At 39.3% G+C, this 17,383-nt stretch overlaps 1 protein-coding gene across 1 annotated transcript; it reads left to right on the forward strand.

Annotated features, from left to right (window-relative positions):
- Positions 1 to 11,866: 11,866 nt before the first annotated feature.
- Positions 11,867 to 15,452, forward strand: LOC121393091 (lymphocyte antigen 6E-like). The gene is made up of 3 exons (XM_041566689.1): positions 11,867 to 11,985; positions 13,814 to 13,933; positions 15,145 to 15,452. The coding sequence occupies exons 1-3, from the start codon at positions 11,934 to 11,936 to the stop codon at positions 15,351 to 15,353; spliced, it is 381 nt and encodes a 126-aa protein (XP_041422623.1). The 5' UTR covers positions 11,867 to 11,933; the 3' UTR covers positions 15,354 to 15,452.
- Positions 15,453 to 17,383: the final 1,931 nt, after the last annotated feature.

Below are 17,383 nucleotides of genomic sequence, written 5' to 3' on the forward strand. Positions count from 1 at the left end.
CCAAGAAGCTGATTCGCAGTGAACTATAATTTGAAGTGAATTTAACAGGCGTGTCTAACTCATTAATGATTCTACAAACAATTCCAACTTTTCAGGAGACCCTGTCCACAGAAAAAACAGATTATCTATGTGGCGCCTGTAAAAACAGCCAGGCTTTTTAAATAGATCGTGACCATATATATATTATTCAGTTCAGTTACTCTAGGAACACTAACCTCAAGGAGCATTTGAGTCCCTCTGACCCGGTGGGTAAATACACACAAACCCCATTATAAGACTTCTTAGCACCGGGCCCTGGGGTGTACAATGCTCAGAATGTGGGGGTGCAATACCTTGATTTTGGGTACGGAGTTTAGGCATCCCAGGACTGGCAGGAGCTACGAGATCAGACAGAGGATGACGTGTACAACCACCATGTTTGTGTATATCATCAAATGTCCATGTCGTCTTCTCTACTGCGGTAAAAGCGTGAGGCAGCTGAAGGAAAGGGTTAACATGCATAGGGCGAGTATCAGGGCAGCATTAGATACTCACAGGAGTATTGATCCCAACAAACATTGCCCAGCAGCCCGGGGCCAAGCACAATCCTGCCCAATTTAAATGCCCATTGATCATGTAGCTAAACCCCCGGGGGCTGGTGACATTGACAAGCTGCTATTGAAACGAGAGACTTTCTGCATCTTGGAACTACATTGCGTTGCCCCCAAAGGGTTAAATGGACAACTACAGCTTAACTGTTTCCTGACCCAACTTGCTTTTGTCATATTGACAGGTTCTGTGTACTCCGCTCCATAAGAAATGACATACTAACAACCATGTGAAGAAAGAATTTATTTACTACTGTGTAAGTAGAAACAGTATCCTTTATTGTCTGTATGTAAAATGATACCGTTTTTCCTTTTCTTTCTACTTTTTCACAATGTTGCAATAGACACGGACACTGTCGTGCACTAATGGACTGGACACTGACACCCGCTGGTGAAAAGAAATATTGCACTTGCTACTTGAAAAAAGGCAAAGTGATACAAGGATGGACTTGCATTCCTTATATGGACTGGTGACATCATTTTTGGCGCCCAAAATTCACTGATGGGGGTGGGTATTTAATTGTAATCTTTGTTACTGCACTGTATCCTTGAGAAAGGTCCCCATGTGCGACCGAAACGTCGGATGAGATGTGGGAATAAACCAACACTTGTTTTCACCTAAATAATACAGAGTGTGCTGATTCTCTTTATATATATATATATATATATATATATATATATATATATATATATATATATATATATATATATATATATATATATATATATACTGAATATACACTGATTATATATATATATATATATATACTGAATATACACTGATTATATATATATTACTGAATATACACTGATTATATAAATATATACTGAATATACACTGATTATATATATATATATATACTGAATATACACTGATTATATATATATATATATATACTGAATATACACTGATTATATATATATATATATATACTGAATATACACTGATTATATATATATATATACTGAATATACACTGATTATATAAATATATACTGAATATACACTGATTATATATATATATATATACTGAATATACACTGATTATATATATATATATATATACTGAATATACACTGATTATATATATATATATATATACTGAATTTACACTGATTATATATATATATATACTGAATATACAACTGATTATATAAATATATACTGAATATACACTGATTATATATATATATATATACTGAATATACACTGATTATATATATATATACTGAATATATACTGATTATATATATATATATATATATAATATACTGAATATACACTGATTATATATATATATATACTGAATATATACTGATTATATATATATATATATATATACTGAATATACACTGATTATATAAATATATACTGAATATACACTCCCTTTTAAAATATAATATTTTTTATTGTTGTCATGGTATCAAACCGACGTTTCGGTCCACATTAGGACCTTTTCAAGGATGATACAAAAAACTTTCTAAAAACACATTAAGGGCTCTTACACACGGCCGTTCCGACCTGCGCTCCCCTGCATTCCGTTTGTTGGCGTTCAGCCGCAGGGGAGCGCAGGAATAGACGCAAGTAATGATTTGAAATGGGGCTGTACTCACTCAGGTGCGTGTAGGCGCCGAACGCAGGTTCAGACGCAACATGCTGCATTTTTCCTGCGTTCGGCGCCTACACGCGCCTGAGTGAGTACAGCCCCATTTCAAATCATTACTTGCGACTATTCCTGCGCTCCCCTGCGGCTGAACGCCAACAAACGGAACGCAGGGGAGCGCAGGTCGGAACGGCCGTGTGTAAGAGCCCTAAATAAAAAAGTGCTCCATTGCAAACCAATCAGTGCCCTCCTTCAATCAACACTTCAGCTGAAGTAAAGTAGGTTGATACCAATTACACCATTACCTGCCTGTGCCACTGCTTCTGTCCCGATTAGAAGCCAAATATCTGTAGTTTCCGTGAGAGTTGTGGACAAATCAGGCTCAAAACCGCAGGTACTTTGCTGCAAGGTTTATTAAACACAACATGTTTCGAGCATTGTGGCTCTTTGTCAAGTGTTCACAGGTGCACATCGTACAAAAACTTTAAATACATTAGACTCCTCCCCTCCACCATCATTGACACAAAAAGGATTGGACTGATGGAGGTTAGGCGAATAAACCCCCGAAGCAGTAACCTCTGATGACCTTGTCTTTTAATTACTTTTAACCACTTTTTAACCATTGGGTGAAGTTAATCTGTCTACCAATGATGGTGGAGGGGAGGAGTCTAATGTATTTAAAGTTTTTGTACGATGTGCACCTGTGAACACTTGACAAAGAGCCACAATGCTCGAAACATGTTGTGTTTAATAAACCTTGCAGCAAAGTACCTGCGGTTTTGAGCCTGATTTGTCCACAACTCTCACGGAAACTACAATCAACACTTCAATGTGGATCATGTGTTTCAATTAAGTGTTGAGTGTTCATATATGTATATAAAAAATAGCGATTACATCTCCATCGTATATATATCAATCGTGCATGAATGCATATCTTTATATTTCCACAAAACCATAAATATGTGAATAAATATTTAATATTTCTCAAATGTAATCGTGTCCGTGTGATCATTTAAAAAACCAACTGTGATACTTAAAAACATCCACAAGATGTCATCAGTGTGTTGCAAAAAGGTTCATGTTACAGTGTCCATAAAATCCAAATATGTCAAATCCTAAAAAAGAACAAAAAGAAACAATGTCGTAATCATTACTTTAAAACAACCAGTGAATATACTGTAACAACTACTAAGGTTTGTAGAACAGATTGCACACTGATCCTATTCTAGGAGACATTTGATTTCATTTAAAAAACAACTCAGATTAACCTGTCCATTCATACCATGGGGCATTATGCAGTTTAACTCGTAAATCCAAAATGCCTCTCTCTTCAATAGCATCTTCTCTATATTACCTCCCTTGTGTGAGTGCTGATGTGCTGGATACATCTGAATGACGAGGCATCGTGTTTAGCCTCTGGTTACTGGGCTAAGTCTTGTTTCCCCTCACTTCTGCCTCTATTCTTTGCCCTGTTGGGATCTAGGGCTGCCCTTATGCTCGATCCTTTCCTTTAGTGATCTTATCGTTTTGCCACAATAAAGCATTTAATGATGTACCATTGCGGTCTCACAGGTCATCCTCTGTCTTACTGCACATTTATTGCCTGTATATGGGTGTGTGAAGTGGGTGCCCAAAATCAGCGAGTCACATGTCACACAACATTTGCATTTATAAACTCCTGGGCGTTTTACTCGCTCCAACTCTTCACGTCTCTTATCATACTTCTCCCCAGCTGCTCTTTTAGATTCCTGGAGCGTGAGTAGCTGAACCTTGGTTTCCTACCCACTCTCCCTCTTAGTTGTTCATCTGTGTAAACTACATCCCAGTGTTTAAGTATATATATATCTATATATATATATATATATATATATATATATATATTATATATATATATATATATATATAGACAAACGCTCGCACTCTGATCCAGTCTTGGAATTACTGTGGGTGCTGGGTCAAAGCTTTAGCATACAATGATTAAATAGGGACCCGCACTCCAATGTGGAGTGCGGGTCCCTATTTAATCATTATATATATATATATATATATATATATATATATATATATATAATATCAAAACAGGGGGTTGTGGGAGCACTCTAAAGGCTTTAAAGTATATATATATATATATAAGTATAATAAATGCTATTGCATATGTACCCAAATAGGGGTTATTTTGTTACAAAGTTATGATCATAAAATTGATAAGCCACCATACCACGTCAAGGTAAACCCCGAATGGCGGTCCCTAACTTGTTTTATTTTTTATGTGCATTTTAGCATTACCTGTAATCAATGTCCGTGGAACGCTGTTTTTTCACTGAGGGCTAAATCCTCCCCAGCCAGCAATAAAAAATAAAACAAGTTAGGAACCGCCATTCGGGTTTACGTTGACGTGGTATGGTGGCTTATCAATTTTATGATCATAACTTTGTAACAAAATAACCCCTGTTTTGGGTACATATGCAATAGCATTTATTATACATATATATATATATATATATATACTTTAAAGCCTTTAGAGTGCTCCCACAACCCCCCTGTTTGATATTATATATATATATATATATATAGATAGATAGATAGATAGATAGATATATATATACTGAATACACACTGATTATATATATATATATATATATATATATATATACTGAATATACACTGATTATATATATATATATATATATATATATATATATATATATATATATATATATATATATATATACTGATTATATATATATTGAATATACACTGATTATATATATATATATATATATATATATATATATATATATATATATATATATATATATATATTGAATATACACTGATTATATATATATACACTGAGAATCACCTTTTTCCTTTTTAATTAATTGTCTATGGGAATATTTTGTTCATGATTGAAAAGAGATTTTTATAGGGATTGTAAAGGCAAGAACATGGAGTCAGGCCGACTGTACCCCAATGTGAGGAATCGGGGTCCCTTGGTATCAATTCTGTATCAACTGCAGGAAATCTGATATTTGCTATTGATCAGCTTTGCTACAGTGTAACCAGACAGGCACTAGGGGGAGCTCTCTTACCAAATCCTTGAGAAGAAATGGTGCCGGTGTAGTGGCTGGGGGGATTAAAGGTGCAGTTCACCTTTTTTTAGTACCCCTCAAACCATTTTACTGTTTTTTTTTTTGTTTTGTTTTTTTTGAGTGTTATTGTGAATTCGTTTATTATATTCTGGTCGCATGCCGCCCAGTAACAGTTGCACAAGCTTGGCCCCTGATTTATTGATCTTACTGTGTTGGATACAAGAGTTACATACATTGCTCAGTAGCATCAGAGCGGTCTAAATCTGCTGCAATGAATAATGACAGCAACAAGGAGTCTCATCAAAAAATCCCCTTTAACTTGGCATGTGGCTTCCCTCTGTACATTCCCTAATATACCAGGGAAGGGCAGGGAGGTTTTATAAAAAAAAAGTGCAGCACGACCTGTTGTGGATCAGGTATTTCAGCCTCTAATCACTCCGTCTGGTCAAGTCTAGTTGATTGTTTTGTGTTGTTGTATAGTGTTCATAGTGATCATGTATTTTTACTCCTGCATTGTTGTCCATCATTTGTTTGTTTGTTTTTTGCTATTAAAACTGAAATTGCGCAGTGTGACTAATTGATCGGGAATTATGAACAATAATCTCACTATGTTATCACTTATCTTATTGACTTCAGTCATTTCAGGGCACTTTGTGATTTGTGATGGATAATGTGTGAAATAAAAGTAATGTTTGCAGGCTTTCAATATTGGATATTATTGTGCTTGGATATGTGTTGTGTGTATTTGGGTGTAGTTTTGTATATCACAAATAAATGGGCTGTAAAATGGGGCAATTGCGAAATGTAATAAGAGAATTTGTAAACACTGAAGTTATTTTCATAAATTTTATTCTTAAAAATCCTGATTTTAGTAAAGTTTTGCAACTTGGAGTAGAAAAGCAAAATTGTTCATATTTTGTCAGAACGTGTACAATCCAAATTATATTTATGGGCTCATCTTACTGTTAGGGGGCTTATGACACATGACATCAGACATAGTGATTTGCAGCACTTAAAATGGAATAGGAAAAAATATAATATATTTAAATTGAATTTGGGGTCCTTTCATAGTACCAACTTTGGTAATCCTATGCAAATTGGGTATCAAACTGTACAGAAGACCCCAGGTATTCGCATTCATGGTGTTTTATTTCAGTACCTAACATCATTTGGAAGAGAAGATACTGTAAACTGCAAGTTTTTGTGAGGGCTACTACCGCCACACCGGTCTTCTTCCTCCAATGCGCCGGTTCTCTAGTGCGCGCGCGGTGCGCCTCTGCTATTTTTAAAAGGCGCACTTGCGCTGCATGTGCTTGGCACCTCTCTTAATAAGACCTGGCGGCATCCGATTAGCTGAGGGCTCTTCCCGAGGTGAAAGGCAGCTGTTAAAGGCAGAAGCAAGAGCCGAGAATAGGGTGCTTAGCATTGGTTCTGGATTTAGGGTGCTGACTGTTATAGTTGTGTGGTAATGCTTAGGCAAGTCTAGGCAAGTTTTGCAATTTAGTTGGTTGTACAATACAGAAATGTTATCCTTATGAATTCATCACAATGTGTACTTTCAAGTTATTATTTCACAGTGTACAGTTGGTCCTACATAAAGGAATACCTGAAAAAATCAGGTGCAAACCACTATTCTTTACCATTGCAATCACAGCAGCCCATATTGTTATATTCTGTTGATATTTCATTCCATGTTTATATTCTCTAATGTTTCTTTCAATATTATGCTAAACATTTTTTTGTCTCTGACTGCTTTAAAAAAAATTACATTAAACCCAATAAAATATGTTTGAAAAAAATAATGTTTTTTTGGAATTAACTTGTTATCATACATAAACCAGGTAGTGCAGTAGTTGAAAGGCAAGCCATTAAAGTGCACAATTTTTTGGGTCTCTACATGGCACATACTCTTGTAATCCTATGCATATCGGGTATCAAACTGTTCAGAAGACCCCCAGCATTCATATCTTGTGTGTTGTATCTTGGTATCTGATGTGGGAGATAAGATGCTGTAAATGTCAAGCTTTGCGTTGCAGAACAATAAAAGAAAGTTAAAAATAAATATAAAAATGTAACTGCAAATTGTTTTAGAATTCTGTGCCATCCATCACACTGAAGTTAATTCATTCATTATCGAAGAACTGGGATTCCTCTCTGAAGCTTCACACTTGGCTTTTGTGTAATGTTACTGGACCATATTCTGAATTTCCTGATTAATATCATTTCAGTATACAATATATGAGATATTCTAGATATTCTAGAGGTGTAGCAGATTTTTTTATAAAAACAGTGAAGACGTACCCTGATACCCAGCAATGAACATTGGCTTCCTAATCTGCAATCTGGGGAGCTGCTGAATAAAAAGCTAAATAAGTCAAAAACCACAACTAATAAAAAATGAAAACCAATTGCAAATTGTTTCAGAATATCCGTCTCTAAATCATCAAGTCCAATTCTCTGAGCTGTTTACACTACAGAAGTACCTGGGGCATTTCCATCTATACAAAACCGAGCACTTACACAATTTCAGTGATGCTCCTGCAACACGTTTCAACACGCTTTCCTAATGTGACTGGTGTTGTGCACTGGAAACTGGGGAAACTGTAAACTGTAAAAATTCAAGTGTTACTCTACGTCATAGTGTCACAAGGTTTATTTAAATTGCTTGACTTTCACCTTTAAATTAACTGTTAGTATGATGTAGAGAGGGATATTCTGAGACAATTTGGTTTTCATTTTTTATTATTTGTGGTTTTTAAATTATTTTGCTTTTTATTCAGCAGCTCTCCAGTTTGTAATTTTGGCAATCTGGTTTCTAAGGTCCAAATTCCCCTAGCAACCATGCATTGATTTGAAGAAGAGACTGAAATATGAATAGGAGAGGCCTGAATAGAAAGATGAGGCATAAAAAGTAGCAATACCACAAAGGGGGTATTTATCAAAGGTCGGGTGTTAGAGTTTTTTATACCTTGAATGAATGGTTTCTAATTTAAGAAAAAACTCGAATGGAAAAACTCAATACAGCGAGTTCGGGGTTAACAAACAGAAAACTTGAATCACTCAAATTGTTTGAGTTTTCGGGCAAAGCCCTCCGAAAAAACTTCGGACATCATGAAGGTTATTAACATCTTGAAATGGTTCAAGGGTCCTCTGCCATTGAATCTACATGACCATAACAGATTTTTGATGATGTATTATTGGATTAGAGCTATTTCCATGGTTGGGGTGTAATCAATCTCGAAAAATTTTTTTTTTTTAAAAACTTGAAAATTTCGATTTTTTATTTTTTAATCCAATAATTTGATTTTTGACCAAAAATAACCAAACATTTGTGGAAAACACAACTTAATCCTTAATAAATAACCTCCTTAAAGGACCAGTAACAGTAAAAAAATTTTTTTAAATTAGTTAGTATACAACGAAAAAAAAACCACAAAGACAAATTAAACTTTGAAATCGGTTTATTAAGAATAAACTTACAGAAACTTCGCTTGTGCTCCTCTTCAGAAAAGGCAATCCGGTGATCCATCGCGCGGTGCTCGATTTCTCCTCCCTGCCGTCCTTATAGGAGATAGCCAGGGAGGAGAAGCCGAGCGCCGCTCAATGGATCGTCTGAAGAGGAGCGCAAGTGGAGTTTCGGTAAGTTAATTCTTACTAAAGACGAAAGACTAAAATTTAATTTGTCTTTGTGTTTTTTTTCGTTGTATACTAATGAATTTTTTTTTAAAAAAAAATGATGTTACTGGTTCCTTTAATGTGTAGCTTTACAGAGCATTTTTTTTTTAGATGGGGTCAGTGACCCCCCTTTTTGAAAACTGGAAAGAGTCAGAAGAAGAAGGCAAATAATTTAAAAACTAAAAAAACATACCTTCCAACATTTTGAAAATAAAAAGAGGGACAAAAGTTGCAGTGTGTAGCGGGGCAAAATTTTTTGACCATTTTTGTAGCCACACACCCTAATTACCATGTTCATTTTACAAAACGTTGCGGGTTATAAAAGTTTGAACATATTTCTGAGTTTTTTTTCCATTTACAGTTTTGCTAATGAAGGTGAATTGCCCTTTAAGATGTGAGTCTAATGTTTCCCAAGGGACCTGTTATCTTATATTGTTACAATTACTTATTTGCTTATCTCAAAATTGTTACAAAGTCTCTTATCTGCAGCTTTGGCTATTCGGGGCTCTCTGCCAAAAGCCAATTAAGTTAGAAACATTGTTTCTTTTTCTGGCTGTTCAGTGCAGAGAAAAACTGGCCTTTCTAGTACAAATGAGGGACTGCGGGTTGAGCTGTCAAAAGAGGGACTGTCCCTTTAAAACAGGACAGTTGGGAGGTATGAAAAAATGAAGGCTAATTGAAAAGTTGCTTAGAATTAGCCATTCTATAACTAAAAGTTAACTTAAAAGTGAACCTCCCCTTTAAAGCGTTTATGGGTAAAGGAAGAAGTTTTTTTAGATACCCTAATAAAAGTTGATGTGTGGTTTTACATTAACTTCTTGAAAATTTTTAATTTAGATTTTTCTGAAATTTTCTATCTAAGAGGCTGGGAAACTTCAAAGCCTAAATGGAGAAGGGGAGCTCCATTTGGTTCGAGAAGTTTCCTCTCCCCAAATTTCCTCTAGGATCATGGTGCCTGTTGATCTAACCTGGTCTATGGGCTCAGTTAAGGAGTCTGCTTTTGTAGATTCTAGGACGGCGGGGAATTTTGTGGATGCTGCCTTCGCTATAAGGTCTAACATTCCTTTTACTCCTTTAAATCCTCCCATGAGAATCTTAGCTGTCGACAAAAGCCCTTTGGGGTCAGGTCTGGTAACCAGGAAAACGGTGGCTTTGTCCATGTGCACGAACAATCTGCACTCTGAGGAGTTATCTGTCTTTGTTATAGAAGGTTCTTCTTCTCCTCTCATTTTAGGTTTACCCTGGTTGCAGGTACATAACCCACGTATTGATTGGGGAACTGGGTAGATTCTTCAATGGGGTCAAAAATGTAAGGGTTCTTACATAAGTATTCCTCAATTGGTGGCAGTCACGTCTCTAGAGGGGTTACCTGCGGCTTATTCTGATTTTTCTCATGTATTTTCTAAAAGAGCTGCAGAAACTTTACCCCCACATAGGCGTTATGACTTCCCAATCGACCTCATTCTTGGGTCTACTCCCCCTAGAGGGAGAACTTATCCTCTTTCTCTGCCCGAAGCCTAAGCAATGAAAGAGTATATCAAAGAAAACCCGGAAAGAGGTTTTATTAGGCCTTCTAGTTCCCTGCTGGTGCTGGGTTCTTTTTCGTGGCCAAGAAGGATGGAGGTCTTTGCCCATGTATCGACTATAGAGGTCTCAATAAAATTACCATCAAAAACCGTTATCCCCTTCCGCTGATTTCTGAACTATTTGAGAATGCCTCTATTTATTACAAACTTGACCTTAGAGGTGCATATAACCTCATCCCTATCAGGGAAGGGGATGAGTGGAAAATGGCGCGCACTTCCGAAGTTACATTACGCTGGCGTGATTGCGTCCTTGCGCAATGGCGCAAAATTCAAAATGTTAAAAGGCGCATTAGAAGCTGCAGTACCTTGCCCGTTATAGGATCTTTTTCCTGAGCTTCTGTGCTGTTTAAGCTTCTGTAAATGTGATTCTCTGTTGTGACCCCTGCCTGCTACTGACGATCCTGATTTCTGAATCCTGACCCCTGACTGATTATCAACTTCGTTGTTTCTGAACCCCTTTCTGATTGATCTCCTGGGTTGACCCTTGCCTGTCTGACTCCGCTTGTACTCTGCCTGCCCCGACCCAACCTGACTACGCCTCCTGTCTACGCCTTGTACCGTGACTGTCTGCCCAGAAGACTTTGCTTTGCAGTCGTGCCCCTTTGCTCGCTCAGAAGCCTTCGATTGGCTCCCCTCTTATTAAGACCTGGCGGCATCCGATTAGCCGAGGCTCCTCCCGAGGTGAAAGGCGGCTGTTAAAGGCGAAAGCGAGAGCCGAGACCAGGGGGCCCAGCATTGGTTCTGGATTTAGGGTGCCGACCGTGACACGTTGGTTTCATAGTTGTAACATTATTTGGTTCATTGTATCAGGGTTTGTTTGGATATTGTGGGACGGTTGAGCCCCTCTGTATTTCTGGGGTACAGTTGTTTTATGATTCAGCTGGGGGCACCAGGGTCTAGGGGTGTTTATATTGGTGGAACATTTACTGTATTTATTGTCTGTATTCAGTGTATTACTGTACATAGCAGAGGTCGGGGAGACCAATACACTGCGTCTGATGATTTCCAGGAAGAAATAATATTATAATGGGACCTTATTATTGTTATTAGCACAATGTTCCCTTTAATAAGAAATGTACAAAGGGATAGTTACTGGGGCCCAGTAGGGTCATTCCGGCACATTGTCAGAGAGAACAATAGAGAATATAGAATTACTGGAGATCCACAGGTGACGGCACAAATACAGGAAAAACACAGAGGCTTCAATTACATCTCACGCCCGAGGGCCTAGAGATGGGCATTGATGATTGGTGCTGATGCCTAATACACAGGGTTGCCGGGTGGGAAATGGGCGTGTCCCTGGAGACCAGGATTCTACATACAGATTGTGGGGTATATAAGTGACAGGAGAGTGTGGGAGACAGGACAGAGCGACTCACACTCACTGAGCATGGCTGAACTATACATCTCTCTGCTGGTGGCTGCTCTCTGCATTGGCACAGGTAGGTCATAATGTCACCCCCCGACCTGTCCCCTTTACCCTCTTACTCCATCCTCATTCCTTCCCTTATTCTCCCGTCTCTTTCTGAGTTCAATCCCAGTGATGTCTGAATGTCACATGGGACAGTTACGGTTTATTTATCATTTTTATTTGTTTAACGTATTGAAACAATGAAGTAGTCTGATCTCTTATAAACACAATATTCCCACAATGCCTTGCATGCTTCCATAATTCTCTTTATAGGTCTATTTATCACAGAACATGCAAAGCATTGTGGGAATTACGACTTATATGGTCACAGAACAACCCCTCAGTGACTTCTAATATCCTTATCATTTACAGTAGGGGGTACATTATCCCTTATAATACATGAGTGATACTCAGAGTATCCTGTATAACTCAGCCTGCAGCCTTGTGTCTTTATATGGTCACAGAACAACCCCTCAGTGACTTCTAATATCCTTATCATTTACAGTAGGGGGTACATTATCCCTTATAATACATGAGTGATACTCAGAGTTCCCTGTATAACTCAGCCTGCAGCCTTGTGCCTTTATATGGTCACAGAACAACCCCTCAGTGACTTCTAATATCCTTATCATTTACAGTAGGGGGTACATTACCCCTTATAATACATGAGTGATACTCAGAGTTCCCTGTATAACTCAGCCTGCAGCCTTGTGTCTTTATATGGTCACAGAACAACCCCTCAGTGACTTCTAATATCCTTATCATTTACAGTAGGGGGTACATTATCCCTTATAATACATGAGTGATACTCAGTGTTCCCTGTATAACTCAGCCTGCAGCCTTGTGCCTTTATATGGTCACAGAACAACCCCTCAGTGACTTCTAATATCCTTATCATTTACAGTAGGGGGTACATTATCCCTTATAATACATGAGTGATACTCAGAGTTTCCTATATAACTCAGCCTGCAGCCTTGTGCCTTTATATGGTCACAGAACAACCCCTCAGTGACTTCTAATATCCTTATCATTTACAGTAGGAGGTACATTATCCCTTATAATACATGAGTGATACTCAGAGTTCCCTGTATAACTCAGCCTGCAGCCTTGTGCCTTTATATGGTCACAGAACAACCCCTCAGTGACTTCTAATATCCTTATCATTTACAGTAGGGGGTACATTATCCCTTATAATACATGAGTGATACTCAGAGTTCCCTGTATAACTCAGCCTGCAGCCTTGTGTCTTTATATGGTCACAGAACAACCCCTCAGTGACTTCTAATATCCTTATCATTTACAGTAGGGTACTAATTGTATTTATGATGGAACTAAGAAAGGGCTGATGGGAATTGTTCTTTTCTGAGGCTACTGGGAGATGCTCTATTACTCCGACAGGCCAGTCTGACATATGTTGGAATTTTCAGAATTACATGTTTCCAGATTAGAAATTCTGATACATTTGCAAATTTTGCATTTTACAAGTTTTTGACCCAAGTGAACATTTGACACCATTGTTACTTCATTTAATGTTCCCTTTAATTTCTCTTGGGTTGTTAGTGTAAACTGGAGGGTTGGTGAACAAATCCTTTTGTTTTGGGTGCTGGTGTCAGAAATCAGGCACACGACTGCACACACTGCAGGGAACAGCGACTTCATTGCACAACTAACAGGAGCTTTGGAATTTCACCCTAATAATTAATAATATTTAATAATAATAAATAGTGAATAATGTTCCTCCTTTAAGTTCCTATTGTAGCACAGAGATGATACATCTTTCCTGCCGTTGCCCATAAAGCTTACAATCTATAGTCCCTGTCACATAAATTTTGTAAATAGAATTCTCTCTTATCTTCCAGCTGCTCCCCTGAAGTGCTACACATGTACCAGTGCCACCAGCAACTCCAACTGCATGACCCAAACCAACTGCACCGCAACTGACACCTCCTGCCAGACTTTTCTTGGTTCCGTTTCTGTTTGTAAGTAACCGGGGGCAGTTATGTATGTTGGGCAAGATAGAAAGAGTAGGACAAGATGGAGACAGTAGGACAAAGTGGAGATAGTAGGACAAGATGGAGACAGTAGGACAAGATGGAGACAGTAGGACAAGATGGAGACAGTAGGACAAGGTGGAGACAGTGGGACAATATAGAGACAGTGGGACAAAATAGAGACAGTGGGACAAAATGGAGACAGTACAGAAAGATGGAGACAGTAGGGTAAGTTGGAGACAGTAGGACAAGATTCAGACAGTAAGGTAAGATGGAGACAGTAGGACAAGATGGAGACAGTAGGACTAGATGGAGACAGTAGGACAAGATGGAGACAGTAGGGTGAGATGGAGACAGTAGGGCAAGATGGAGACAGTAAGACAAGATGGAGACAGTAGGAGAAGATGAAGACAGTATGGTGAGATGGAGACAGTAGGACAAGATGGAGATAGTAGGACAAGATGGAGACAGTAGGACAAGATGGAGACAGTAGGGTGAGATGGAGACAGTAGGGCAAGATGGAGACAGTAAGACAAGATGGAGACAGTAGGACAAGATGGAGACAGTATGGTGAGATGGAGACAGTAGGACAAGATGGAGATAGTAGGACAAGATGGAGACAGTAGGACAAGATGGAGACAGTAGGGCAAGATGGAGACAGTAGGGCAAGATGGAGACAGTAGGACAAGATGAAGACAGTAGAGTGAGATGGAGACAGCAGGACAAGATGAAGACAGTAGAGTGAGATGGAGACAGCAGGACAAGATGGAGACAGTACAATGTGATGGAGGCATTAAAGGAAGGTGATGTTATTAGGACAGGACAGTCAGCGTGTATATATATATATATATATATATATATATTACAGTTGCCAGACAGATCTAAAAATAATTTATCCAGTTGGGCTCCTGGCTGTTCCACCAATACGGGCACTTACTGTCAGACTTATTTTGCACTGCATCCCAGATTTATGTCTTGTGGGAAGGGGCAGTTACCCTTGGGAAACATGTATAGTAAGGCAAGTCGACATGGCGTCAGTGGAAAGTCTTGTTGTGATGTTTTATTAAGTGTAAGACTAGGGGGTGTCAGGGAAAGGAGCAGTAACGGAGTACAAGTGTGTGTAGTAAGGCAAAAAGGTGTCAGGGGGCGGGGCTTTTGCTGGGGCAACAGCTAACTCTCCTATCTGTTCTATTGCACAGTGGGGGTATCAGCCACGTCCATCACTAAGACCTGCACAACCAGTTGCACTGCAGGAGGCACCAGTTTTGCCGGGGTCACTGGTTCAGTTTCCTGCTGCAACACCGACCTGTGTAACGTCAGCGGAGCCAATGGTGTAAAATACAGTTTCCCTGCGCTGGGCCTGTCCCTCGGGTTCCTATTGGTCCTGCTCAGAAGCTCCGCCCAGTGAGGCCCCCCAGTTGCACTCACATATGTCTGTTATTAAAATGTCACTATTGGCCGTGTGTGCCCCAGTGTGGGTGAATAAAGATACTGTGCGGTAAAATTATACCACTTGGACTGTTGTTTTTCATTTCAGCTCATGACAATGTCTGGGCAGTTACACTGGGACTGGGGTATAGGGGGTAACTATAGAGGACACAGTAAACAGGGCCCCCGTGAAACAGTTTATGAGAAATGGCTTATTCCCAAAGTTTAGCGGGGCCCTTAAATGATTTTTCTGTGGGGCCCAGTAACTTCCACTGGTGTTAGCTTGGTGCCACCCCATGTATAATAGCAGTGGCGTATTGTTCTTTAACTTCTAATGGTTCTTGGAAAGAGCGAACGCTCACACGGGTCGGGATAAAATAACAATGGAAATGGAGAGTGGGAAAGAGGTTAAACTAGAGATCTCAGACATCATAGGGATCAAGTTCTCCGCAGTTCAATATCCATAGTAACATAGTTTGGTTGAAAAAAGACACAAGTCCATCAAGTTCAACCTTTTAAGTCTGTATATAACCTGCCTAACTGCCAGTTGATCCAGAAGAAGGCGAAAAACCCTTCTAAGCCCTTATCAACTTGCTTCCTGACTCCAAAATGCAATGGGACCAGTCCCTGGATCAACTTGTACTATGCGCTATCTCCCATATCCCTGTATTCCCTCACTTGCTAAACACCCTCCAACCCCTTCTTATACCTATCTAATGTATCAGCCTGTACCCCTGATTCACTTCCCAGCTCTCCCTGTAACACCCCTTTCCCTCCTCTAATCTCATTGGCTCCCTCCTGTCTGCTGGGAGGAGCTACTGTGAATAAAGCATCCGACCCTTCCTTGCACCTATCTAATGTATCAGCCTGTACCACTGATTCACTTCCCAGCTCTCCCTGTAACACCCCTTTCCCTCCTCTAATATCATTGGCTCCCTCCTGTCTGCTGGGAGGAGCTACTGGTGAATAAAGCATCCGACCCTTCCTTGTACCTATCTAATGTATCAGCCTGTACCACTGATTCCTCCTTAACATGGAACCTCCTTTCCTCTACTCTAATTGGCTCTCTCCGGTGTCAAAGGATCTGGAAGAAAAAGATTGGAGTAAAAACCTCGGAACATCTGGGATTGCAGAACTTCTTGTATAACCTCTGCCCGCAACAGTGATTGGACTGATTGTTGTAGAACATGTTCCTTGATGAAGGTGGTTGATGATGTGCGAAACTTTCTGGGTGGTAGATGGGGTGAAAAAGGGATTCTGTAACCCTGTTGGACAATTGTTAGCACCCACTTGTCTGTCACATGAGTTTCCCATTCCCCTAGAGATCTTTGTAGTCTACTTGGGCTGAGCCAGGCCGATGTAGCTCTGTTGGGAGTCGTCTTTTTGATGTTGGGACGAGTTTGTTGGTGCCAGGTAGACCTGCTGCGTTTATTTGACTGATCTGTGGAGTTCGTTCTGAAACTGGACTGAAAGGGACGAAAAGGTCTGGTTTGTGATGACCAACTTTTTCTATTTGAGAATTTACTGGAATTGTCAAATCTTTGTTTCTTCCCCATGGGAAGGAAAGTACTCTTTCACCAGCCTAAGCAACACCAACGGGTAGCTCTGCGTACCCTAAGAGCCTGTGATAGCTCTGCGTATCACTTATGGTTACTGACATAAAACTGTGCCTGTTCCCTCACTGCCTCGTGAAGCAGGATCGGCACAGTGAGTCTCTGTTGCACCTTCTGGACAGCTCTGCGTGGCCCATAGGTGTTGTTTGATACATGCTGTGAATAAAAAATATAGAATAAAGTAAAGTAAAATAAAACAAAAAAGAAACTGTCCTACACCTCCTGAGGCAGGACAAAGAACTCAGGAGAGAAGGTGGAGCCAGCTCATATAAGCAGGAGGAGGGGCTAGGAGTCAACAGTTTTCTGTTCTGCCTCCAGAGCTGAAGGATAACATAACCCACAATGTTTGCACTGACAGGAGGGCTGATTAGAGAAAAGTAAATATTGTCCTTTTACA

This window comes from Xenopus laevis, chromosome 6L (genome assembly GCF_017654675.1).
Source record: "Xenopus laevis strain J_2021 chromosome 6L, Xenopus_laevis_v10.1, whole genome shotgun sequence".
NCBI lineage: Eukaryota > Metazoa > Chordata > Amphibia > Anura > Pipidae > Xenopus > Xenopus laevis.

Excerpts from the sequence above, each read along its gene's own strand:
- LOC121393091 (XM_041566689.1), top strand. The coding sequence starts at position 11,934 with ATGGCTGAACTATACATCTCTCTGCTGGTGGCTGCTCTCTGCATTGGC. Across the intron at positions 11,986-13,813 it reads TGCTCTCTGCATTGGCACAG|CTGCTCCCCTGAAGTGCTAC; the intron begins GTAGGTCATAAT and ends CTTATCTTCCAG. Across the intron at positions 13,934-15,144 it reads TCTTGGTTCCGTTTCTGTTT|TGGGGGTATCAGCCACGTCC; the intron begins GTAAGTAACCGG and ends TCTATTGCACAG.